This window comes from Labeo rohita, chromosome 9, assembly GCF_022985175.1.
Source record: "Labeo rohita strain BAU-BD-2019 chromosome 9, IGBB_LRoh.1.0, whole genome shotgun sequence".
NCBI lineage: Eukaryota > Metazoa > Chordata > Actinopteri > Cypriniformes > Cyprinidae > Labeo > Labeo rohita.
In genome coordinates this window covers 22762118-22780624 of record NC_066877.1, presented here as the reverse complement: position 1 = coordinate 22780624, position 18507 = coordinate 22762118, and the positions used below count along the sequence as shown (strand labels likewise).

The following is an 18507-nucleotide window of genomic DNA, read 5'->3' as shown; positions in this document are numbered from 1 at the left end:
AAACCAGCCTCTGGCACACACACAATGTCACTCTTTTTGCCATTCACCTGGTGCCATTGGCTAGGGAAAGGATATCAAATGCACCTGAGGATACCAAATGTCCTCTGTCCATCACACTCATAGTGCATTGTTTGAAAATCAGCTGCCTCTTCAGGATTGTCAAACTGATGTATAATTTCAAACTCAAAATAACAGCTTGATATTTAGCCTAAATCTGTGATAGTAGTATAACCTGATAAATTTTAGCATTTTAGATCAAAAAATACATGCAGTCATGTGGTGATTGTGTGTGTGTGCGTGTGAGTGTGTGAATTAGTAGTTTCATCTCTGAAAATCACTGCAGCTGAGTCAGCTGCCTTTATGCCAACATCACTGAGGCTATGATTCAACTGTTTTTTTAAGGACTCAGACTATAAATTTACAACAAGAAGTGACTGAATGATTTCTAGACTGAATGAATGGACTCAACGTACAAAATCCAATTAGCTCAAGTGTATCCCACCAATCATCAGCTACAGAAATCAATGCAGTAATTCAAAGGCACTAATATAAAAAGTGCAGACAAAACCCAGAGCAATGCATTTCAATTTTCCTCCATTGCCAACCTTAAGTCAGCTTCCTGTATTGAACTACAAATACACCTTGGTATCCCAATATCATTTATATTTATGTCATATTTAACTGTGTATTACAACCATTCATTTTATTTTTTATTTAATTTGGCTATTGTTAAAAATAAATAGATTTGGATTATATGGCTGCAATAACATTTCCAATGTATATCTAAATATTATTTTTATTATTATTCCTGTGAGTGTTTTTATGATGTGCATCTATGCTTTATCAGTATTGAACATACAACAATCATGCCAAAGTACTTTGAATTCAAATTGAAAATAGCTAAAATAATATTTCACTCTCCAAATCAGTGTTCGTCAACAATTTTTTTTTTTTACAGATGAAAATGAGACAATAATGAAATAAAACTCATTTTGAATGACAAAAACTATGACGAAAATCTGTTCTCGTCAACTAATAAAAATTAGATGAAAATGTTAGGGAGGGACGATTTGGGAAGAGATTCTTTTAGAATCAAGCAACAAAAAAAAAAATACAGAAAATCACTCACTGTTCTTGACTGAATCACTTTAGTAGCCCTAATAAAGATTAATCTAAATGTATTTATTCACCTATAAAACCATTGGTATTTCATTGAAAAAAGACCATGGTATTGTTTCTTGACTAGAAGTAGTTTAATTTCATTTCAATGTAAAGGCATGTTATGTGTCAAAGCAGTTAAATCTGTGTCTATCATTATAAAACTTAACATCAAAACTATATAATTATTTTGGAAATTTTAGAGAAATGTTTAATAAATGCATTACACTGTAACTAAACCCATTCGATATTTAGTCGACTATTCAGATTACTAAAAAATGACTAAAACTTAATGGCATTTTAGTCAAAAAACTGACTCAAATCAAAATTAGCTGTCAAAATGAACACTGCTCCAAATCACTTTTTCAGATACTTTTATTATTATATTCATATAGTGTGCATTTTTTTATATTGACGTTTAGCCAAGCTAGTAAATAAAAGGTATCAAGAGGCGTTTAATTTGATTAACGCTTCGCATCTAGCACCTTACTAACACCGTATTAAGAAACTGTCAGTTTGGCTGACAAATTCTGAGACGCCTGGTCGTCATTTTGGCTCAAACCGTAGTGCTGGGTTATGCAGGAATTCCGGAATACAAAAGTCCTGCCGGAGCCATTATGGCGAAAGGCAATCCAGTTTCATAACCTTGAGTGGGAGGAGTTTGGGTTTTCTGGAAGCTGGGAGCAGCAGCGCTGGAGTTATGAGGGGGAACTAGAGCAACGGCAGCGAGCAAGGGAAAAGCCTCGCGCGTTTCAGTAAAGCCCTGCGCGTGGGTAGAATGAGTAGAATCAACTGAACTGCGCACTTTAATAACAGCCTACATTTTTATCCCAGAAACGGCGTGTGGTTCTTTTTTTGGGCTCGACAGAATCGAGTTAGTTAGTTTAGCGTTTAGACGACTTAACCCACTTGGTTCCGTGACTTCAACAGCGATTATTTTGGAGTTGTTTTTAACGTTTGAATTACCTCAGCCTCGAGTGGCGGGATTAAGGGGGCCGGGAGAGAGGGAGGAGAAGGTGGGGCAGAGTGAGTCAAACGGACCGAGCGCTCACTACTGTCCGCCCGCTTCAACCGAACCACCAACGGATATTTTTTTCCCTTTAAAAACGACAGGAATCAATCATTTTTTGTTCAGCGGAATTTGGAGAGCAACAACGTCGGCTGTCAGCGTTGCTTTTTCGCCGCACATTCCAGGTACTCTGAAGTATCTACGCTGTAATCCTCTGATATTTACCATTTGGACGGATTTTTTGGGGGGAGTGTAAATTCCCCGGTCTTGTTGGACCATGGCCGACGACGACGTGCTCTTTGAAGATGTTTACGAGCTGTGCGAGGTCATTGGCAAGTAAGTGTCACGGTTTGCTCACTTTTATAATGACACGGGCGAATGTCCGTCTGTAACTCGAGCTGCGTCTTTTGCATTTTGTGTCTAGTGTCAGATGAGCGTCATAGTTGTCACTGCATTTTAGGTTGTTGTGGTGCAGTGCTGCTGTCGAACATATGACAGTTACATTCAGTCGTAACTCTTCAAAAAAGCAAGAAGAATGGGAGTGGCGTGTGTGAGAGATGAGAGAAGTCTGTACTTTCAGCATTCATGCAGGTAGATGCCATTCACAACTACTGTGCAAGACAGGAGCGATTTTGCATTGCCACATTTATTGCTGTCAGCACTGATGATATCTGCAAAGGATTGCGATGAATAAACCGAGTCATATTAATTTTTAGGGAGATCTAGGTGTCACCTGGGTTATAGGTGTTAACCTAAAATATTATCAGGTTTGTGCTTGCAGTCATGCTAGTTTGTGGCTATGTTACTGGTCATTGTTAATGGCCATTGCATGTCTTTTATATTGAGTAGCAAATGTAAGTTCTGGTTATTATAATGAGTTGTTTGAATTAAATAGATCCCCATAATGCCCCAAAATGGAAGTAAGTATTTGATTGAATGTGCAGAAATTTTCTCCTATGTTCACTAGTTAAAGATAGACCGATACTGCTTTTTGTATGACAGATATGATGCAGATTATGTGTAAGTGTCTGAAAAATGATATGCAGTTTTACATTTTATTTTGGCTTTTTGACACAATAACTGTTAATCATTTTACCACAAAATAATATGCATTATGAGTATAATAATAATAATAATAATTATTATTATTATTAAAATATTTTACATAAAAATGAATTGATATATTCATATTTTAATTATAAATACTATAAAATAGTTGTTAAATATTCATAAAATTGTTATTATGGTTGTTTTTATCTTTGTTTTGGTCTAAGTAGTTAAGTTTTATATTATTTGTATTGTAAAGATCATTTGGTGCCAGTTATTGTTGGAATATCAATAATTAAAGGGATAGTTCACCCAAAAATGAAAATACAGATTTGGAACGACATGAGGGTGAATAATTAATGACAGAATTTTCATTTTTGGGTTGAAAATGTAAGTCACACCAATTATATGAAACATTTAGAAACACTTTCTTATATATAATAAATAGTTTAAGTGGCACTTCATTGAACCATGTTTGTGGTACATGTCACATAATTGCATGAGTAGTGCAGTTGTAGTCAGGCTTAAAGTAATAAGAATTGAACCTTTTAGGGAATTGAAAGCTATAGGGCGCTAACACCATAGAGATTAAAGTTGTTTCTGATTTAATGCTTTGTTAAGCCACATTACGAGTTTGGTGACTTTTTGCTGTGGTGAAGGGCACAGCACAGGTATCAGCAGGCCTGGAGCCTTTCATATTAAACTGAAATGCAGTTATCTTAGTATTTTCAGGTTGTAGTTGCACTCATGGGACTATTGACTATTGTTGTTATGAGACAATCTCATATTTTTGCGTTATATAACCAGCTGTCACTGATGTGCTTGAGTTTTAATGTAAAGACAATAGTGCATGTACATTTCAAATACCATGTAATTAGAGCTCCCAACATGGTACTTCGGTACTCAGAGTTTGTAATTAGAAGCGGTTTGGTGCATGTAGCTGTCTCATAATAGCAAAACAACATATAGTTAGTATACGCACTTTGGTGGATTTGACTTAAACTATGTTTAGGGGCAGAAATTTGGGTGTAAAAATATTCAGTCAATTTAATTTGTCAATGCAAAAGATGGAAGCTTTGTTAATGGACTGTTTTCATAACATATGTGTTGATGCAAGGATAAATTTAGGCCTACCTCTGACTTGTTTTTAAAGGAAATAGTGGAACAGTTTTGACCTGTAGTACTGTAGGTTTTCTTTACAGGTCCTTTATTTTGTTCTGCCGTGGACTGATTCATTTTATTTCAAAATGATGTACGTGCACACAAAATTGAAAACCTTTTTGTCTGTCACTGTGGCTTGTCACTGGCTGTGATCCACTTTCTTGTTTCGTGGCCACCCTGTGGCCTCATGCTGGTGTTTGGAGGTAAAGAGAAAAGGAGGTGCTGTCCATTAAGCCAATACAGTTCCACTTACACTGCTTCTCGTCCTAGGCCAAGTCCTGTGAGCTCAATAAAAGGTGTGTGTGTGTGCGTGCATACGTGTGCTGTGTTTATGTCTGTTATTATAAATGGCACAGACTGCTAATATTGCACAGGACAAAGGGTCAGGATAGATGACCAAGCCAGCCTGCAGTGCCATATTTCACTGTTATATTTTGTCTGGCCTCTCGGTCTGTTTGTAAAACACTGAAAGCTGCTACCCTCCAATTTGCCATTTATATTGTGTTATTCAAAGCAGAACTGACATATTCATATTTGTTTTTTGTGTTTTCATGTTAAGGACAGATGTTTTGGGGAATAAAAACTGGAAATCTATTCATTGTTTGAGTTTCATACAGCCATGGCAGATGGCTTTGCAAACTATTAGGCACAGGCACTAGTAGTGCGCCAAAGCACAGAGCTGGATTGAATTTGGCTCTGTATGTATTGTTACTGGTCATCTACAGAAGTATACGACTTCCAAGTGGTGGGCTTTAAGTCCAGAGTGATTGTGTTGTTTAGGCACTAATGCTTTAGTAGTTTCAGAATGGTGCCAGAGCATCCTAGCAGTCTGATTGAGATTTGCTGATGCATGAAACCGTCATCAAGCAGCCTGAACAAGAGTTTCAGCCCACAATGTGCTGCACAGCAGATTTAGCTCTGTCAGACCTGGCAATGCAGACTAGCAACATAAAATTCAAGTATTAAAAGTCTTAAATCCATAGACTGGTGTAATTGAGCCTGGGAAAATTTACACATTCAGGTATTTGATATAACACTTGTCCTGTTTATACAGCTTTCTTTTGTCCACTGAGAGCCATAGATAACACCATCATGGTTTCCTGCAGGTTTGTCCCACAGAGCACAAATCAAACCTTCCTCCAGCCTCCATAAAACTCGTAGGATTCTGGATCCTGTTGTGAAAGCACCATAAACCAGCAGTGATTGACCTTCATTTATCCCCACCTGCAGAAGAAAAATGTTGTAATAAAGGCATGCTCCCTCTATGCTTCACCTCAAACCCTCAAAGCATGTGTTAACATGTTCATTAACAGCATGCTAAGCATGTTGTCTTTGATAGTGTTTTTGATGAGTGTGGGAGGGGTGGTAATGAGGTCAGTAAGAGTGTGTCACTGACTTTGATTTGAGGCTGACTGACACACTGACCCAGATGAGAGGGGAAGATCACCAAACCGCATTGCTTGAGCATTTAGCTTTGAGCTAAAGGTTGGGAGTGTGATTAAGTTTGACAGTGTTGTGACTTCCTTCAGCTTTATGTTGTTATGAATTGAGTTTTGGCAATCTGTGCCATAGTGGATGCGGACAGCAGGTTGTTATTTTAGTGAAGGCATTGTCCCTTAGGTTTTACCAAATATTTCATTCCTTTATTGTCATTAGGATCCTGTGTGAAATTGAACATGAACAGAGGCAGTTTTCTCTGAATTTCATCATATTCTTTCTACCAGCGCATATTGTTTTATACCATGTATTTTTTTTATACCTTGTTTTTTTTTTTTTTTTTTTTTTTTTTTTTCTTCTTTCCTCTCTCAGAATGTTTGACTGATTCTAGATTTTTTTTAACGATTTTAACTAGTCAACTTGAAAATGTAACTACAACCCTCTAGTAAAAGAAGATTCTATTCACCACACAAATGCACCTCACATTAAGTAAGTCAACATGATGTAAATGTTAAACAAATCACTTGTTAAATATCTTTGCAGTAAGGATGCATGACCTACAACTACATCTTGTACAAACTGGTCGTATACATATTATATGTTCAGAAAAAATACAAGGAAAATGCTTTAAAAAAAATTCCAAAATATCAAGGTAATTCAAATTCAAAATGACTGAAGGTAAAACACCAGGAGACTATTAATATCTATAACAATGTTCTGTAAAAACAATGACCAGCAGCTTTCAGCCTGTCACTATGATGCAAACATGAAATATCAAACATACAGTTGTAGTTCCTTACAGGTTTTTTTATTAGATTGCACTGCTTTTCCATTGTTTATTCTATGTAAACATGGACTCGTTTGACTGTTGCACTCGTGTCTCTTGCAGCGTCTAATGCATGAAACGGCTTTCTAAAAATGCGGCGCTCAAGTTAAAAGTTCAACTCCTATCTTCTTGTATGTTTTTCCTATTCCACTGACCGTGTCAACACAAAAGTGTGTTCTGTGTGAGTGGCGCCTAGCAATATGAGCGCATCTCACGTGAGCAGTTAATCACATGCACCGACGGTTGGATCGTTCTTTTCTCTTTACTGTTTTCATTGGCATATTGTCGAAGTGTCTAATTCTAATGTTTGGTAATATTTCTATTCAAAATCACAATTCCTTGATTTCTGAAAAATAAAATCCTGGCAAACATACAATAAAATGATAAAATCTCGCAGCCCTAGTTGTAATCTGAGCATTGTGTTCTGATAAGTGGGGTCCTTAGAAGAATGTTCAACACCATTTGCAGTTGTGTGGGATAAAGAGTTTGGTGATCACTTTGTTGTTTTTGGCTGAGTTTTTGACTTTTTTTTGGAGATCATACAACTTGAAATGTGGCTTTTGGTGTCAGTTACGTGCTGAAAAAATTGCAATAGGCTATTGTTGGTTACATATTTTTAGTATCGGCTTTCTTGCCTCATTAACAGAAGTGTAGTGCCCTATGAAATCTGTTTTATTTTTGTCCAGATGTTTCCATTGTGTTCTTTTAATGGTTAAATAAAAAAATATGAATCAAAAATAATGTTTTAATAATTGTATTATTAGTAAAAGTAGTAGTATTAGTACTATCAGTACGTTAAGTAATACATTTCCGTCACAGTTTCTTCAAGTCAGACTAAACTTTTATTTTGACGAGTTGCTCTGAAGACCATTATTTCATTCTGCAGTGCCTTTTTCGTGTTCAGATGAGTTGTACCTGGTTGCAAGTTGTTTGTAATAAATTCTTCAGTGTCTCTAAACTGTTGTGATGCCAGCAATGTTGAGCCCTTATCTAGAATGTCATGTTCCCTGCCTCACTGAGAAGACAACTAGCCCTCTTTTCTGTTTAAGAGATGCTGCATAGAGCCAAATGATACTGACAGTCCTTTTCAGGTCACCAACTCTGCTACCTTATTAAGGCCAGAAGCAGATGCCGTTTGATTGCTTTCTCACTGCACATGGACTTTAAAGATGCCCCTTGTGGACAAAAAACTATGATCCACTTGATTTTGTGACATTTAAGGTGACTGATGGGCAGCAACGATGCTAATATTTCTTACTTCCTGTGAAGGCTAATGCTTTGGAAATGGGCAGAGGACACAATGTGCTTCCCCTCTTTACCTTCCTCTGCTCAGCTGATGGTATTAAGACCATGAAGTAGGCAGGCAGTGCTCTTCTGTCTCTCTCTGGACTGCAGGTGCTGCCTATTACTCATTCTCACAAAATACACCATGGACCCATGTGAAAACACACTCAGCCGCCTGCTCACAGTCAGGGATTATGTGGATGGGCAAAAGTTTGACTCTAAATGGAAACTTTCTTAGAGTTCCCAAGCTGTAGCTGTTTCAACAAATTGGTTATGTTTACATGTACACCAGTAGTCTAAATATTGCCCATGATTGGAATAAGCCAATTAAAATACTGCATGTCATGACAGACCATTTTAATCCCATTTACATTCCATTCCTAAATATATTTGCTAAGGAATGAGGTTCATTAGGGCTTCAAGCACCCTATTATAATTGTTAGAATGGCCAAGGATCAGCAATCTCCCCGTAAAACTGATCGGGCAGACCAAACCGTAAGTTGTAGAGACTTGAAACTTGGAGGGATGGTAGTACTCACACTGTCTACAGTGTCACCAAGGCTTGCCCCAGTCGGGCTGACGGTGGTGCTACAACGATCAAAAATACAAAATCACTCGTAACTCCTAAACTATTCGCCGCAGAGCTCAAGTGTCTTATGTTGCTGGATTCCTTGGCTATTTTGCATTTTTTGAAAAACCTAGACCTAGAGCTAGTCCTAGGTTTTTCACCTGATTGGAACCAAACCAGTGCAGTAAGACTCTATGGAGAGTGAATATCAATAATTATAAAAAAAAAAAATTAACTTTCGCCTCTATGTCGCAAAGGGACATCAAAACGTTCGAAAGGGGCAGGGCTGCCTTTACTAAAATGGCTACATTTGAACGTAATGAGATATCTTTGCCAAGCTCAACGCGTATGTAAGAGCTAAATCTGAGGTCACATGAAAAAAGTTGTGGGGCTTGGCCACTTGGTGGTGCTATAAGAGTGAACCCCTTGAACTTTGAGCACCTGTTAGACAAGGCTAACGGAGGTCAATCGTAACGTAACTGGGCCTGTTTGACTTAAGACCCTAAAGGTCTGTGATTTTTGAAAGAAACTTTGAAAGAAATCTGCCACTGGGGGGGGGGCAATATCGCATTTTTCAAGAGCGTAAACGATTGTATATTGCACGCTTTTTTCACACATACGCACAGTATTCGTATCATATGATAGACCTCCTCATTCTGAACAACTTTGCCTCTAGATTCACTGCTGCCACTCAAAACGTTTGTTAAATGATTATATATATTATATATAAACGTTTGTTAAATATATATATATAAACCTACTTTTGCAAACTAGTCCTAGGGTTTGCACAAAAAAAACACTGCAGTACAATTTTCTAAGCTCTCTAGGCTAATAATTCTAAAAAAAATGTTAACATTTACCCTTTGGGAAGCTATAACGGGTTCGTTTAGAAAAAGGGCCTGTCCAAATATACCCGAAAGGCTATAAAGCCTAAATGAAAACTCAAAACTTGAGTTGGTGAGCACATGCAACAGGTGATTCTAAACAAGCATGCACACAGTTTTATGGAGATCGGACCACAGCTGGCGCTATAACAGTCGTAAATGTTAAAAAACATCAAATGTCTATGATAAATGACCTGGATTTGCCAAAAATGTTTTTTTAAATAATTGATTTAGGTCATTACAGGCTTGATAAATAATATGTAATGTCTTTTTTCATATGTGCTTAATAGCCTTAAAACGTGTGAACTCCTGTAATTGCTGGAATAATATATATATATATATATATATATATATATATATATAAAAAATATATATATATATATATATATATATATATATATTTTTTTTTTTTTTTTACTGTTTTTGCATAAGATCCTTGTTGCATAAAGTTCTGGTTCCTGTGCTCCTTGTAAGTGTGACTATTTCTATTCCACCATGTTTCAGGCCTGTGCATGAGAGTATTATGTCATCTGTCTGCAGCACTAAGACAGGCATGCTTTAGTCAGAATCGTAATGCAGCAAAAGTGTCTAAATGACTGTTTAGTGTGATCAAAATGGGAGTATTCTGCATATTTTACTGTGATGATTTATTATTAACCAGTATTGCAATAATATTATTATAGCATTCTGTTTACAGAACTCTTAACTGCATTGTATGTTTTCACTATCCCTCTATTTAATTGTAATATCTCCAGCTGATTAGACAAAGCCCTTCCTATTATATTACTAAAGAGGATATTTCTACCTCACCTGTGAGGCTTTAGTCTCTTTCTAGGTCTGTGTCAGCTTTAGACTCATTCTTTCCCCCGTCAATCATTGCTGTGTCTACTGCCCTAAAGCTGCTCTCTGATAGACCCCAGCCCTTATCTCAGTCTGGATGCTACACATGACATTTGCCTTATTGACTCTACACAGACAGGCCAAACTGACCTGCTGGAGTTGCTGAGGCAGACACTACCATTTTCAGCTTTTCTAAACGTTTTTTTCCTTTTTTTCCCCTCTTTCCCTCTTTCACGGTGGGCCTTTTGAACTGAAGTCATTTCCTGCTGCTTTGCCAAGATACACAGCAGCCTGGGCCGGCAGCTCAAAATCGGCTGGCTTAAATTGAACCATATTTCCTAGGTAACCACTCAGCACTATTTTAGTGCAGCGGTGAGTCAGAAGCAAAGTGAATACTGTAGTCCCTGACCTGAAGTGGTGCTTGCTTTGATCAGGTGTCTCACAATGACAAACCGAAGTGAAGCATGTCAACTGCAGGGCATTTATAATAGGAATGGTTCTTTAAAAGGGTAACACTTGATGTTCATACGTTACAAGGAAAGTGAAAGTGTTGTGGCCTTTGTCCTGTAAACGTGTGAATTGTATTATTACAGTTACAACAACTTCTCTGTGGACCATGATAAGAGGAAGCACATTAATGCTGTGTACTTTGGCCAGCCACAGGTCAGAGGAAGTTAGCAATGTCACAATGTAGTATTTAATATTAAACCAGAATGATGTGAATCAAATGTATGGGAAAGATTAAATTACTAGGTTGTGTTCATTTAGGGGATTCATAAAGTACAGAAGATTTTGCAGGGTGTGCATACTTTTATTTTTTGTTGTATTTATTTATTCATTTTACCACTCTTGGTTAGCATAGTAAAATCCCTGTAATGCACAGCCTCTTGATCATAGCTTACTCATAATTATAGAGGCTTTCATGTAGCTTGAATAAAAGCTTTTGGGCACTGGCATGAGATTGCTGTTGTCTTTTGTTTGTGAGCCACCAGCAACCCGTATGGAGAATATCCCATCATTCCCCATTACTCCTTTCTCTCTTCCACCTGTCCTTTTGTCTGTCCCTCCTTGTTCTCTCTCTCTTTCTCGTCCTCTTTTCCTCCCTTCAGGCCACCTGTCTCACAGTCCCCTCTCTCCCACCCTATATTCCATTTTCGTCATGCCTGCACCTCCCTAAGTGCCAGTGTTTCTTGATCATGTGATGTGCATTGGGTTTGAACCCCAGCCCCATCCGTCTCTATCAGTTCTGCGTGGTGTAAGCACACTTTGCTAGCACTTTAACCGGTCGTAGTTATTTCATAGGCTGTTAAACACCAGATGATACAGAAGATGCACATTTGTATTATGTTTTCTGACCATAAAAACAGGCTGTGCTGTTTGCCACCTCACTGCATCTGTTAGTGTACAGTGTTTCTTAAAAAATGATATGTATATAAAGAAAGATCAGCATTTATCTGAAATAAAAACGTTTTGTCACGTTATGCACAATACCAAATAAAAGCTTGGAGTCATTGGAGACATTTAAAATGTTATGAAAGATTTCCATTTTAGATAAATGCTGTTCTTCTGAACTTTCTATTTATCAAAGACAAACTGACAAGATTCTACTCTGTTTTTAACATAATATTAATAATAATAAATATATTTTTGGAGCAGCAAATCAGAATATTAGAATAATTTCTGAAGGATCATGTGACTGGACAAAAAATGTAGCTTTTAAATCACACAAATAAATGACATTTTAAAATATATTCAAATGGAAAAGAGTTATTTTAAATAGTAAAAAAAAAATTCCTGTACTTGATGTACTGTGGTACTTTGGATCAAACAAATGCAGGCTTGGTGCTCTCAAACAGATGACTCCACGTTAAAGTTTGTAGGTTAATATTGCAGTGCTTTGTTTTTTTTCCTCCCCCGTGTCCTCTTTTCAAGGAGAGCTTGCTCAGACTTCATGATAATTGTGAAGTACTGATGCCATGTGATGATAAACAGCTCTGTCTGACAATAAAAAATGTGACTTTGGTTTGGTAAAGCGCTGAATAAAATATTCAGTCGGGTGGGGAATGCTTTTCTCAACATTGAAAGTCAGATAAAGGATGTGTGAACTGACGTTACGTTGCATTATATTGTGTATTTTGTCTTTCTGTGAGTCTGTCAGAATGCTGTGACCTGCGACTTGCATTTTACTTTCAATATCTGTATAAATAACATTACTAAACATTCTGTAATTGTACAGCAATTGTGAATACCATTAGCGCCTACAGTGAGACTCTTGTACTCTTCAGGGAAAATCCCACGGCTTTTTGTTTGTTATGAATGAATATTTTCATTTTTATATCTCTCTGTCTGCGTAGTGCATTCATCGGAGTGCTTTGATCACTCTGGGGTTTTTTTGTTACACAATCATGATATTTTTGGGTTGTTTTGACTGATTCACAGACTGTTAAACCAAGCAAACTCTGGCCACTGTACATTTCTGAATCATGCAGTGAGCAGTGCATTATGGAAACAAATGTACTTAAAGGAGAACTCCACTTCCAGAACAGAAACCATCATTTCTTTACGACTGAAGACAGAAAGACATGAACATCTTGGATGACAAGGGGGGTGAGTAAATTATTTGTAAATTGTTGTTCTGGAAGTGGAGTTCTCCTTTAAATGACTCATTTAAAATACAGTGGTATTTTAAGTCTTTAACTACAAACAAGCTTTATAGTCATCCAGATTAAAATAAATTTCATATATTCTCCTGACTAAGTTGACTTCAGTCAAAGTCTATAGAAATACAAAGACGGTTCACTCCTATACTTATTAATGGGAGAAACTGCAACACGCAATATGGCAGAATAGTCCCGCCTTCTAAATGAAAGAACCAATTGCTGATTGGTAAAGTCATTGCGTCACTGCAGCGGCCGTTAGAAGCTTCAGTTCCCATAGAAACCTGAGGCTAGACCAGTCGATGCGCATGCGCAGCCAAAAATAAGGTTTTTAAATACTATTTGCAAATATGGCTGCCAAGTAAACAGACTTTCCTTGAAAGGGATTTTGCTTAAGTACAACATTTAACACAGAATAGTGTATTGTGGGAACTGTTTTTCCACTCTTGTTCCCTCCCACTGTTGTGTAATTAATGTGCCTTCACAAAATTTACAATTTGCACTTGCTGTTAGGGGTGTTTTCTTGTATTCAAAGCCAACTTTTTTAGCTTTAATAAAAATCTTGTCACTGACTGACTGCCATACGTAAATCAGTCAACCTGGTAAAGAGCTGCCAGGTTTGGAGATGCAATAAAGCTATAAAAAAAGGTCAGAAATCAGTAATCATACTGTGTTCCTTCTGATAACCTTGACACGTCCTTGAATTATGTCACGGTTACTTAGGTTTCATCTTTTTTGCATTTGATGTGTTGCAGCCATTGAAGTTTCAATGCTCTATTCAGAGCAGAGTGTGATTCGGTCCGATTCTGTGACTACATAAGCTACTGATAATGGAGGATCCTTGCAAGACCCCAGATAGCGACAGCAAATTGTTTAATGTGAAAATTGGCAGGCGGTTTTCGCACTAAAAGAAAGACTGTAGCAGACCTTGTCTGTCTCACTCAATCAGCACATTTCCTAACACTTCCTAAAACAGTTCTTTAAATAAGCACAGAAACTCCAGGCTTTCCTAAGAGCCCTAACCAAACTCTTTTGCAGTCTCCTTTTATCCTCGCCCCTCTTTTATTAATATGGCTTATTTAGATGTGTATTTATCTATTTATTGTGAAAGTGCCCGCAGAAATAACTTTAGATCCTCTTACGGGGAGAGTGGACTGAAATTATTTAGCGCTGATCCCCTGGGCACTTGCTTCCTGTCTGGAATAGTGATTCTTCAGGAAAAATGGCCCGTAATCTCCCGCCTCTCTTACTATCACCACAATCAGAGCTGACAGCAGATACTCTAGGACTCACCATCAGCTGACTGATGAATTCTAGAAAAAAAAAAAATAGTGGATTTTACATGCCGCATGAAAATAAGGCCTGTTCGCTTAGCTTAAAGGGTTAGTTCACCCAAAAATGAAAATTAGCAAATTATTTACTCACCCTCAAGTCATGCTAGTTGTATATGACTTCCTTCTTGCAGATGAATCCAGTCGGAGTTGCATTAAAAATAGTGTTTTGCTACTTCAAGCTTTATAATGCAGTGGGCGGGTAAAATTAGTAAAGATAATACTTTTCTGTAAAGAAACAGGATTCCCTGAATTATTGTCACTGATATCGTTATCGCAACAATACCAGAAATTATCGTGATAAATTTTTAGGCCCATATCGCCCATCCCTACTACAGGAGGCCTTTATTCACCCCCCGGAGCCATGTGAGGCACTTTTTATTATGGATGGATGCACTTGATTTGAACTGATGAAGAGAAACACACGTCCATTGCATTATAAAGCTTGAAGGAGCCAGAACAGTTTTTAATTTAACTCTGATTGCATTCGTCTGAAAGAATGAAGTCATATACACCTAGGATGCCTTGAGGGTAAGTAAATAATGGGCTAATTTTCATTTTTAGGTGAATTAACCCTTTAAACATCACTCTTTTCTTTGAGTAGTTTGAGTTTTGTGCTTTCTTCCTCATGAATCATGCAAGCTGATGACTGATAGAGGTGGGTGGTATGATTAGTGTATTGTAAATTATTTATTGTATGTCATGGTAAATGTATATATCACAAATTCACAATATAGTTATTTTTGCTCTAAAGTGTTTTGTATTTTGCTTAACCATAATGATATTAGATAATCTAAGTTTTGCACCTCCGTAGTGAATGGCAGAGGAAACATCACATGGATCTTGACAGTTGGCAACTGCTTAGGTTTTGAAAAGTTACGTTTTTGTAAATATTTTTGCAGTAATACTTTCTCTTAATTCCTACTGACAGTAAAATCTCTTCAGCTGTGAATTCTGTGTTGCTACTTTTGTGAACCATATTTTCACGGTGCATAATTAGACTGAGCGGATGGAGAGCTGCTTGCAATCTGCCTGGATGCAAAAATTCAGAGACAAATAGCTCTGCGACACTCCCTTCTGCCCACAAATCACGCTCACGCTTGGCTAACCCGTTCCTATTATCATTCCTCTGTAAGTATCTCCTCTACTTCTCATTCATCTTTTATTATCATTTTGCTCTTCTTCCTCTCCTCCTTTCATTTTAAGCAAGACTGCTTGATTGTCCAAATGTGAGATCGACAGTAAAATTATACAGAGTTCCTGCTGCGTATTTTGGGCAAAACTGCATCTTCAGATCCTGTTGATGGCCTTCACATTGTGTTGCTTGTTGTTAGTTCTCTCTCAGGAGATACACACAAAAGGTACAGCTGAAGACCTACGTTTACACAGTTTAGTCAATAACACAGAGGTTTTTGGCCTGCTCTCTGCCGTCAGCATTTCACAAAATATGGCTAACTGCTCAGTTGTGCTCATTACCCACACAATGTCACTTCGTATCCCCAAGCAATGTGCTCTGCATTGGGATATTCTTTTGTCAGTGCTTCAGTTTCCCTCTAAATCACTTTCACTGGGAGTCTCTTTCCTCCTCTACACCTTTTTAGTCTTTTGCACTTTTTCTCTCTAAAAACAAGCCAGCCTTCTGGGATGTAACTTCCTGTGTGTCTTAGTGTTGTCAGAGCAGGTCGGGCTAAAGGGCTTTTGTTATAAAGCAAGCTAATGAATGTCAGGTGTGTAAGAGCAAAGCAGAGCTCCCAGTCTGTCTTCCCAGTCTAACCTGGATTTGAAACTTCATTGCTACTATTAGCAAGATCTCTCCATTATCCCTGTCAGTGACTTGAACACAGAGCCTAGCAAGAAATAGACAACGCTAACCTATATTTATCTTATAAGGGATGTCAAAAATAGGCTTGTAATCACATTTACGAAACCTAGGAAGGGAAAGGTGAGGATTAGTTGAGTAAAGAAAAGCTTTCCTAAAGTCCTTAAGTGAAAGCATTTGTTGTTGTTGTAGTACTTTTCAGGTGCTTTTTTTTCACACATTACATTCTTGTGTCCATCCAAACTGTTTTTTAATTGTCTTTGTGTTTGAACATTGCACTAAACAGGCTTGTTTGACTGATTGCTTGCTATAAGTGCTGCACGTTTTAAATGTTAACATGCCTCAGGGTGCATGTATTCTGCTCATTTCCCTGGGCTGTGTCTTGTTTTTTTTTTTAAATGTAGGAATGCATGAACACTTTGAATGGCCCCTAAGGCTGCTTGACCATCTTTAGTAAATATGGCAGAGTGCTGAGTTAAACCCAATCAAAGCCTCCAGGGTTTATCGCCTCGACCCAATCGCACACTTATCTGGAGGCTATCGAGCCGTTTTTAAGTCAGTGCTGGCAGGCTTGTGAATGTAGTAATTAAGTGTTTCTCATCTGGAGCTCAGCATGTCTCGACAGGTCCGGAGTAGATTTTTTTTTCCCCTACTCCTTTTTCCTACTCCTTCTCTTTCTCCCTACCAGTTTCTCATCTTGTATGTTGACTATGTTCATTCACTCTGTGAGTGAGTGAGTGAGTTCACTTCAGTTCGGAAGAACTAAAGACAGACAAAAAATATTGTTGTAATATTAGAGTTGTACTGTAAAGTATTTTGTTCTTAATACTAGATTTAATTGTACAGTGAAGTATTGCAATAGTAGTTGTTTACTATTTTTATAGTAATAGTCATAATAAAAAAATAAATACACACAGTGTCGTTTAGTTTGGAATTAGTAAGATTTTTTTAATGTTTTTTTTTTTTTTATAAAATAAGTAATATTCTGAAATATTATTGGAATTTAAAATATTGCAAATTTTCTATTTTAATATGTTTTAAAATATAATTCATCAGTCATTACTCCAGTCTACAGTGTCACATGATCCTACTGTAATCATTCTAATATGCTGATTATCATCAATTTTGGAAACAGCTGTGCTGCTTAATATTTTTTGGAACCTGTATTACTTTTTTCAGGATTCTTTGATGAATAAAAAGTTAAACAGAACAGCATTTATTCGAAATATAAATCTTTTCTAACAGTAAAAGTCTTTACTATCACTTATTATCAATTTAACACATCCTTGCTGAATAAAAGTTTTAATTTCTTTCAAAGAAAGAAAGAAAGAAAGAAAGAAAAAAATTACCCACCCCAAACTTTAAACGAAAATTTCTATTTTAAGTAAATGCTGTACTTTTAGACTATTTATTGATCATAATATCCTGAAAAAAGTATCACAGGTTCAAAAGAAATATTAAGCAGCACAGTTGCTGCCAACATTGATAAATCAGCATATTATAATGATTTCTGAAGGATCATATGACACCCAAGTCTGGAGTAATGATGCTGAAAATTCAGCTTTGCATCACAGGAATAAATTATTTTTTGAAGTATTTTAAAATAGAAAACCACTGTTTTAAATTGCAATAATATTTTACAATATTACTGTTTTTTCTGTATTTTTAATCAAATAAATGCAGGCTTGATGAGCAGAAAAGACTTTTTTAAAAACATTAAAAATCTTACTGATCCTAAACTTTTGAACAACAGTGTAAATATAATTGTACAGCACTTTAACTCTGTGTCTGGTTTCCATATGGAGTAGAGGGTGTAATGAGACGCCTCCATCCTCCATCTGTTTAACACAATACAATAGCATGTAGGATGTAAAAGGTCAGACACGAGGGCTTAATATTCCTGGACAAGCCAGGAAGTACTGTGACCTCAATACAATGATTGTTCATTGTGGATGTGCAATAAAAAGCTGTTCCACAAAGCATTTGCTGTAAAAAAAAAAAAAAAAAAAAAAATGAATAAATAAATAAAACAAAGCAAAACAAAACAAAAAACAGTACAGTAAGGTTAAATGTTCTGGTCATCCAGTAATTTTTCAGAAATTTCTGTTATCCCTAAAACATAGCACCATGAAGTTTAAAATTCAGAAAGTAAACACCTGTAAAAAATAAAATGGAGAACATTCCTTTATATTAGTACAGTACGGTGTACCCTATTTTTAATTATTATTATTTTTTTTGTGTTGTCTGCTGAATGTCGAAAAAAGCTGAACTAAACTGAAGGTAATACCTCCTTCTCATGCAAATATCAGCTCTCCTCTCTCTCCATATCAATTTCATTTGTAGACCATATGCAAACGCAGACTCTATTTTGTTTTTTTTTTAAAGCAGTGTCATCTGGGAGATGAGGTCACTACCGCCTCATTTTCCTTTTACCGGTACACCACATGGGTGAATACTGACTTCCTCGTCAGCATTATAGTATTTAC

General features: G+C 36.8%; 1 protein-coding gene across 1 annotated transcript in view; it reads left to right on the top strand.

The window, feature by feature from the left end:
• Positions 1-1820: 1820 nt before the first annotated feature.
• Positions 1821-18507, top strand: part of caska (calcium/calmodulin-dependent serine protein kinase a) — a 158040-nt gene continuing 141353 nt past the window's right edge. Inside the window, 1 exon segment of the mRNA XM_051119953.1 lies at positions 1821-2503. Within this exon segment, the coding sequence (XP_050975910.1) occupies positions 2445-2503 (59 nt within the window). The 5' untranslated portion in view covers positions 1821-2444.